The sequence below is a fragment of the Frankliniella occidentalis genome, unplaced genomic scaffold, assembly GCF_000697945.3.
Source record: "Frankliniella occidentalis isolate FOCC.00 unplaced genomic scaffold, Focc_3.1 Scaffold254, whole genome shotgun sequence".
NCBI classification, from domain to species: Eukaryota; Metazoa; Arthropoda; class Insecta; order Thysanoptera; family Thripidae; genus Frankliniella; species Frankliniella occidentalis.
The window spans coordinates 307,858-316,247 of record NW_026267380.1 but is presented as its reverse complement, the minus strand read 5'-3'; the positions used below and the strand labels follow the sequence as shown (position 1 = coordinate 316,247).

The 8,390-nt window shown below is 46.4% G+C and overlaps 2 protein-coding genes across 2 annotated transcripts in view; both read right to left on the bottom strand.

Annotated features, from left to right (window-relative positions):
- Positions 1 to 3,269: 3,269 nt before the first annotated feature.
- Positions 3,270 to 4,791, bottom strand: LOC127750760 (uncharacterized). The gene is made up of 4 exons (XM_052273208.1): positions 4,235 to 4,791; positions 3,822 to 3,994; positions 3,528 to 3,739; positions 3,270 to 3,398 (listed from the first exon to the last, which is right to left on the bottom strand). The coding sequence occupies exons 1-4, from the start codon at positions 4,789 to 4,791 to the stop codon at positions 3,270 to 3,272; spliced, it is 1,071 nt and encodes a 356-aa protein (XP_052129168.1).
- Positions 4,792 to 7,360: 2,569 nt separating this feature from the next.
- The window catches only part of LOC113214965 (E3 SUMO-protein ligase ZBED1-like), a 2,897-nt gene continuing 1,867 nt past the window's right edge, over positions 7,361 to 8,390 (bottom strand). The window contains exons 2-4 of the mRNA XM_052273216.1: positions 7,998 to 8,345; positions 7,670 to 7,918; positions 7,361 to 7,586 (exon numbers count right to left, since the gene is read on the bottom strand). Of these exons, the coding sequence (XP_052129176.1) occupies positions 7,682 to 7,918; positions 7,998 to 8,342 (582 nt within the window). The 5' untranslated portion in view covers positions 8,343 to 8,345 and the 3' untranslated portion in view covers positions 7,361 to 7,586; positions 7,670 to 7,681. The remainder of the gene's footprint in view (positions 7,587 to 7,669; positions 7,919 to 7,997; positions 8,346 to 8,390) is intronic.

The following is an 8,390-nucleotide window of genomic DNA, read 5'->3' as shown; positions in this document are numbered from 1 at the left end:
TCTATTCTTGTTTTCGATTTCCCGCTTTTTAATTTTATTGATTTCTGTTATTATTTTCATTTTGTTCGTGCCACCTTTCAAATCATCCGTCGACTGCATTGCTACAGGCCAGCTGGCCAGTTTTTAGCAGATGATACATTTGTAACTGAAACTTGAAGCACTTTACACAACTGACAATAATAATAGGAATGATATGTCAAATGTGTCATTGCTTGTAATGTCATGAAGCGGCGTGCAGAGGGGCGCAAAGCGTGACGTCACCAGTAGAAGATAGAGGGGGGGGGGGGGGGTGGGGTTGTTGTTGGTAGTGGTGGCCCGGCCGCCCCGCCCCGCCATGCCACAGCCGGGCGCCCCCTTCCCCCTCCCTTCTACCTCTCTCCCGCCCGGCACGGCCGGCACTCGGCTGGTAGCGCAGCTCTGAACTCTGAACTCGGCCCGGTCCGGCTCGACGGCCGGCCCGAACGCCCCGCCGTGCCACATCCGGGCGCTTCCTCCCCCCTCCCTTCTACCTTTCTCCCGCCCGGCACCAGAGCCCTGCACCGAGCGAGCATCGGATGCCTACATGGCGTCCGAAAGCGAATCGGAGTGAGAGGGAGCTATGGCCCGGCGCGAGCTTCTCGCTTCCACAACCGCTTTCGGACGCCATGTAGGCATCCGATGCTCGCTCGGTGCAGGGCTGTGCCCGGCACGGCTCGGCCGGCACTCGGCTGGAAGCCCAGCTGTGAACTCTGAACCCGGCCCGGTCCGGCTCGACGGCCGGCCCGGACGCTATCATATCATGCTATTCCAAACACTGAAGGAGAATAAAACGCCAATGGAAAACTTGTGTGATATAAATAGCGGTATGGATAGCAACAAAATTCTGTAAATGTGGGTGTTAGATCTTTGAAACCTCCACATCCTGTACTGAAATAATATAATCCAAGGCTTGATCATTACATACGTATCATCTGCTTCCACAATGCGTGTTTTGACGGAACTTTTTAGACAGTCCCTTGTGGTCTGTCTCTACCCGAAGGTAAAAGTTTTCCGTTTTGATAAATATTGCCGGTTCTCGTTATACAGTATTGATAAAGATTGCCGATTGACGTTCCAGTTCCAGTTTTTATAAGCCGATTGCCGTTGATAAAGATCTGTCTTCCTATAATATTATGCTGTGGGGGAAGGCTTTCCGTCCTACTGACTGCATGGTGCATGGTTGTCCGTGCCAAGCCCGGTGGCAGTCCCCTGTCATCGCTCTGCTGGACTTGTAAACATTTACAGCATTTGCTTCGCGCCGCGCCCCGCGCCGGGCCGGGTCATAATGAGCCGGCAGACCCCCACTTCAACCTCTTGAGGAACGCAGGGCAGCTCCTCGCGCCCCGCGCCCCAACCCCTACCCTCTCAGAGCTCAATCGGCACCACACCCAGAAAACCGTTTCTTTGATCCAAAGAAATTACTGTTGATTCAACGAAAAAAATTCGTTTGCCAAACTGACGAAAATTTCTTTGGCATAACATGCAACGAAAATTTCATCAGGATGTTAACGAGTTTTTCATTAACATCGAAGTATTTTCTTTCACCCAACGAAAGTTACTCCGAAGATCCTTTGGTATACTGAAGAAAATTTCGTTCCCAAACTCTCGTTTAAAGTGAAGTCAAATTTCATTGAGGCCAACTAAAATTACCTAGCGCAGACGAGGTGACAAGATATCGTTGTCGTAAAGAAATTTCATTGAGTTTCAGTACGAAATTTTCGTTGCCCAGCACCTGTGCGAAGAAATTACTGAACTGACGATGTCAATCTGCTGACCTTCCCTCCCCGCTTCCCAAAATGATGAGTACGCTCCTCTGAGGTAACAATGGTTAAAGGAGTTAACGAAAACTGAAAAAAACAGGGGTGGATCCAGAGAGCATGGGAAGGGGGTCTTTTCCACCCCCGTCTCCTTCACACATGGAGTCGCAGACGCATACACTGTGTGGCGTATGGGGATACTCGGGGGCAGGCGACAGCGCGGTGACGCGCAGGTTCCAAGGGGTAGGTCCCCCTCAGAGAAGGTGCTCCTCACCCCACTCCTCGGTAACGCCTCAGCCAACCCATTTCTGGGACAGAAGCGGCAAAGACATGTAGGCGCCTGCGAAGCGGGAGATAGGCAACCAACCACGAGTAGCATGTGTTGGTTGGGTTGCCTATGTCCCAGGCTCTACGTCTTGGAAGTTAGGCTATGCACGGTTGGGAGTTTGGTTTAGTAAAGATACTTGCCGAGTGACATATTTGCCACGCCTTCCACATACGAGTTCATTTAAAAAAACATAACCAAATGATTGTTTGAATTGAATATTTATTGTTTACCTCTTTTGATATCTTAGAAAAATATCCAAATTCACAGTGAAGAGGAGATACACAACAGATACCTTATACCATATACAGAAGTATTTGAGCTATATGTCAAAAAAAACATCGGTAAAGGGAAAGCAGAAGAAAAACATCAATAGAAAAATAGGAAGAAAATCATAAAATCTAGCGCAATCCACTTATCACATTTAGCATGCATACAACTCTGACCTGGAGCCATACCAAGACAATACGATAGAAAAAGTGTACATTTGAGACGATAACAGCTACTGAACAGAATAGCGAAGGAAAACAAAACGTTCACCCAGGTTACTAGTGCGCAACCACAAAGTTTGATAAGATACAAGAGTAGATGGGTGACAAACATAAATTTCCTCTGTTTCACAAACACTGAAAGAATGGTAGTGATCACTAAAATTTAAAATTTCTAGAGCACTCAAAACAAACACTATCTGATTATTGCGATGTAGCAAAATACCAATAATTTTACGGAACTTAGGAAATAAATTGGTCACTTGATACACAACTACGTGATCAATCTCAAAATTGGTCCCTTTAAAATCAATCCATTTAAATGTTGTAACTCTCTCATCCTCATCAAAATCTATTGTCAAAAAAGGCATGTAGAGGTGTTTTATACGCTCTTGATATCAGAAACCAGACGTGACAGGCCAAAACCGGGGACATATTTGGAATCCTCATAAAATTTCACGTGGTGTGGGCTGTATGTACTAAATTGACTCTAGAGTTAGTAGACCGAGCAACCTGAACGCTCTCACGGTTTTTACTCTCAAACCTCTTTGTAGAAGTATGAATCGGGGGTCCAAAAAGAAGCACATACCTTTGATAATGAAGCAGCATATGATGGATGGGCTTAAGACCCTCACCAAATGTGGCAATGTACATTTCGTGATGTTCATTAACTAAAGTTCTTTAAAGCATTTCTGCCTCAATGCGAAATGAAGGTGCTAAAACCATCTGTAACAATTCCAATAAGCATAAATAGTACAACCACACTTCTTCATTGCCAGGAATAAAGTCCCCTATCATCTGGCCAAGATTCTGAGTCAAACACAATGATTCAGAACATGACAGCAAAAATTTGGAACAAGAAATTATTCTGTCCAAATACAACTTGGAAGCAGGGGGCTTATTGCCAATCTCTGCTGGCCCATAATTAAAGGTTCGAACTCTATCCAGGAACGTCTCATAACTTAAGTATTTTCTAATATGGATGAGCCAAAATAATATCCGGGGTAAGGCATAAGCACATAGACCCTCTTCGACATCATGTAGAACGTCTCCAGCTATGTTAACTGTTGCATGAAAAGCCTGCAAAGCATTAAAAGCACAATCTTCTTTAAGACCAGTAAGGCGATAATTATCAACAGCAAAGGTCATTCCTATAATTGTCAGGAGTGCGTAATAAAGCAGGGTCCTCCTGAACGATAAATTTGAGGTTCCTCTTGAAAACTTTACGAATACGGCAACAAAAGTTAGCTGTGAAGCATTCAACAAAGCCTAGAATGCCGTTCAAGCCCAGATTGTCACCAAGAATGAGACCCAGTAAAAAGTAAATTCTAACAGTCCTATCAGGAAGTTCAATTAGAATACCATTTTCTTCCAGATCTTTCAGTTGTTGAATGACGCACTTTACACTGGCAGGAACACCATAATCTTTACGGTCAAATCAAATCAAATCTTGTCTGTTCTATGCACTTATATTTATTTCTATCAAAATGTTATAAAAAAAAAAAAAAAAAAACTGTGCCGGTCACGCCAAATTCTATAAAATTGTTATAGTCCATAACAGAGCTTGCTCTTCGGACACCCTTTGTTGCCAAATAAAAATAAAAAAAATAAAATTGGTATGAAAGACAGCAGCAATAAAAATGTACCGAAGTAATGACAAAAACTCAGAAGGAATACATGGAATTTTGTAATACAATCCATTTGTCTTCTCATCAAGCGCATGTGAACCTAAACCATTATTCGGTTCATAATCATCTAAATAGAAAAACAGCGGGATTACTATTTTTCCCTCAGCAACGAAGGGTTCTGACAGATGCTTCCGAAGTGATCCCTGTATAAAATTAGATATAACATTATTCTCCTCTGACAAATTAGCAATGTTTAGCATTATTTTATCTAAGACATCAGGCAATTCAAGAAAAGACTGCAAACTGCGACTCATAGAAATAAATTGACCATAAGATGGAACCACCTGAGGTATCATTATACTATTAACTCTTACTTCTTTTAAGGAGCTACCAATTAAATACTCAGTAGAACCAATGTAAGCTCCAGCATTTTTCAAAGCAGTAATTCGCTGTGCTTCATTAGCAATTTCAGCAAATGGATTTTCTAGAACTCTGAACATAGCTTCAATATCATTTATCTCTGCATCATTGTCATTTGCATTGGCTAAAGTGTGCAAAACCTTTGTTTTCAACATATTGACAAAACCACCCTCGGAAAAAAGTTAAATTTAAAATAAATTTATACTAAGTTTGCGGTAAATTTAGGCTAAATTTAGTATACATTTAGGATACAAACACTATAAATTTAGCTAAATTTACCTAAATTTAGTTAAATTTATATAAATTTAGGGAAATTTATTCTAAATTTAATTAAATTTCATTAAATTTCGGTAAATTTATCATAAATTTATTCTAAATTTACTTAAATTTAAAGATGACTCAAAGTTGTGTAGGTTCCCGTTTAAAAAAAATTACCCCAAGAAGTTGCCGAAATCAGCCCGAAAGAGCCCCGGAGGCCACGGGCAGGCCCGCACTTTGTCCGCAGCCATGCCGGACTGTCCCAAATTCAGTCCGTCGCGTCTCCGGGTCACCCCGTGATCAGCCCGGCCCTGGGTGTCGGGGAAACCGAAATCTGCCCGGGGACCCCCCGGCGCGGCGTCCGGGCAACCCCAGAATCAGCCCCATGTGCCGGAAACCCCGAAACCTCCCGGTTTAAACCCGTCGCGGACAGGTCGGTGGTTGTCTGATGGATAGGAACATTTTACGCCAAGATTGATAAAACTTATATACTTTGAAGTTATGCAGCCAAGACCATAGGCAGGAGAGACTTGTGCTCCAGAGACACATCCTTCCCGCCAGGTCAGTAGGGCTACCTTATACATTATTCTCCAAAGTAAACGAGGAAATGTGTCGGTGGCATGACCCTCCCCTTGTGAAAACGAACTCATCCGAAAATGTATCCGGGTTTGTACCGTAAAGAGTCCGAGACCCTCTGAGGCCTCGGACTTGTTCCGAAATCAGTCCGATCGCTGTCGGACTTGCTCCAGAAAAGATCCGGAGCCCGACAGACCCGGACTGTCCGATTTTTGCCCGACAAAGTCGGACAGTCCGATTGGCGCCCGAGAGCTCCCGTCGGACTGTCCGATTTCCGCCCGATGCGTCGGACTTGTCCGGGTAAAGCTCGACAGGGCGTCCCTCACGCGGTTCGGACTAGTCCGATTTTAGCCCGATACATGTCAGCACCCTTATGACTGGGCGTGCTGCCGGCCGAGGCGCACTGTTCAAGAATATTTATCACAGAAATAGAGTGAATTAAGTATAAACTTGAGCTTTGAAGTGCTAAATACTTTACGTGCTCACGTGCCATTCTTTTACATTTGATATGGCCTTTTAGGCGTTTTCAAGTCCATGGCACAAATTTAAACAAAATAGGGAAACTTTTGTTTTTTGTCTCAAATAATTTGAGGTCGTCTTAGATTTGGTAATTTCTATCGGCCGCCGCGAAAAATGGTAATTAAACCGAACATTTAAGACATTCGGGGCCGCCCGGGAAAAGGGACTCATGAAGGTAGAACGGCACGGTGTGTGTTTGCAATAAATTAGAATAGGAGAAATAATGCACTAGTGAGCACAACGAAATGACCCTAAATGTATGTGAAGTAACGCCATCAGCCGACGGTCGAAAACCGCGTCATTCTACGTGGAACCGTTCGTCTGTAGGAGTGCAAGGACTGCGTCGACTGAGTCTCGAGTAAAGAGGCTTGTCGGACCAGCCCTCCCTCATGTTTCAGGTTAGCTCAGCGGTCTAAGGCGTCGACTTCACACCAAAAGAATCCGAGGATCCAAGGAACGAGTCCCAGCCCCCGCCGATACAAGCAGCGCAGTGTGTCTCCCCAGCATTGTAACGCAGATACACCCCATAATTTTGAGGGGGACCTCCCCTCTGACCGGGCGCCAATCGGACAGTCCGACAAGAGGTACCGGGCGTCAATCGGACAGTCCGACGGGAGGTCTCGGGCGCCAATCGGACTGTCCGATTCGGACTGAAGTCGGACTGCTCCGTTTAATATCCGAATTTCAAACGTTTCAGAACATAAACGGAGCCATCCGAAACAGTCCGAAACACATTAGTCGGAGTAAAAACGGAGCAAGTCCGCTTCGGATGTCTTTCGGAGCTGTTCGTTTCCACAAGGGTCATTGACGGGTTGGTCTAAGGCCCTCAGGGACACGGCCAAGGACATCTGGGACGGGACGGCGCCGATGGGATAGGCAACCTATTCGCCAGAGGTGATACGCCAGGTTGCCTATGTGCACCGACGGCAGGGGCTTCGCGCGTGGAGGAGAACGGAAGAACTGACCGCCGCGATAAGGCGCCAAGTTAGACCCTTTCCAACAAGCCGAAGCGGCGAAGCGCCACCTAGTGTTTTCGATCGGGCGGGTTAGCCTCTGCGCGCCTTGCCTGGCCGCGCTGTGCGCCTCGCCCGACCCGACCCGACCCGGCCCGGGTATCACATTGTCACACAGCCCGGCCCGGGTATGTCGGGCGAGCCGGGCGAGATCTCGCCCGGCAGAGGCAGCGCTGCTAGGCTGCGCGCGCGCGCCTGAACGTAGGCAGAGAAGTCCGAGACGCGCTGAGTATTCGGGGGAGTCAGTAGTGTTGCCTATCTGTTGGCGCCATATAGTTTTCTACAGTTTTTGTTGTTTCGTGTAGGTGTTGAGCGCGATGGGCGTGACCAGCAACAACAAGGTGTATAAAAGACAACGTTAGGAATTACTTATTTTATTTTCTGTTCATCATCTTATTTCTAAGATAACTATTCAAGAAGAGTATATTATCAATAGTTTTAGGTGACAAGCGGTTTCTGCGGGCCTGAATGAGAAAACCTGCTCGGCTGAACCCACGTTCGCTACCTGCACTGGTAGCAGGTTTCCCCAGTTCCTGGTGCGCTAACTTAGCAAGTTTGGGATAGCGCCCTGTGACGGGATGTGCCTGGAAAAAGAGGAACGAAATATAAGGATAAATTCTCACAAATTCTTACAAAAATACTTGCATTTCCTCTGCGGAAAACTTACCTCTGCCTTCCACTATGGGAACACATCTTCGATGTCCACGTCGGGCGCATCCTGTAAGTAGGCGGAAACCTCGTCCGGTTTAGTGGCGGTACCGGACACCTTCCACTTTTGGAAATTTGCCCCAATGCGCCGCAGACGTTTGCGGGGTGGCTGTGGATCTGGCTCTGGCTCTTGCTGGTGGTCAGGCTCATCCTCCGCGGCCGCGGTAGCTTCCTGCCCGTTAATTTTTGTCCTGACGTTATCAAAAATCTGAAAAGGCGGAAATTATTTTACCAACATTAAAGGGGGTGGGGAACCTTGTCAGAATACTTCGATAGAAAATATTTACCTTTTTCCGCTCATCTTCATCTTCGATCATAACGAGGTGGCGGTACACAGGCACGAGGAAGGTTGCCACCTTCTGCTTGAGCGTTGGCTTGAGCGTGTCGCACAAGATTTTCAGCGCCCTTTTGCGCATGGCCTCCTGCGCGACGTTGTCCAGCAGCTGGGGCTGACAGTGCTCCTGCAGAGCAACTGACGTCGGGAGAACCAGCGGAAGTGTGGGGTAGTGGTTTGCTTTCAGTTCCGTCGTCTCATCCCGGAAAGGTTTGAGGAGCGCCACCAACCATTGCAAAAGTTCCAGCTTTATCCCCTTCAGCCGCTTCTGCTGTTTCACCCCGCGGAGCACTCTCATGATCTGGAAAAGCGCAATGTGAATTAGGGTACTGAGCCGGACCCGAAG

Bases quoted from the DNA above. Each gene is read 5' to 3' on its own strand.
- LOC127750760 (XM_052273208.1), bottom strand. From the start codon at position 4,791: ATGTTGAAAACAAAGGTTTTGCACACTTTAGCCAATGCAAATGACAAT. The intron at 3,995-4,234 runs GTACATTTTTAT...TGTTCCTGCCAG, and splicing joins GAGTTTTTGTCATTACTTCG to TGTAAAGTGCGTCATTCAAC. The intron at 3,740-3,821 runs GTATTCGTAAAG...TGACAATTATAG, and splicing joins CACAGCTAACTTTTGTTGCC to GAATGACCTTTGCTGTTGAT.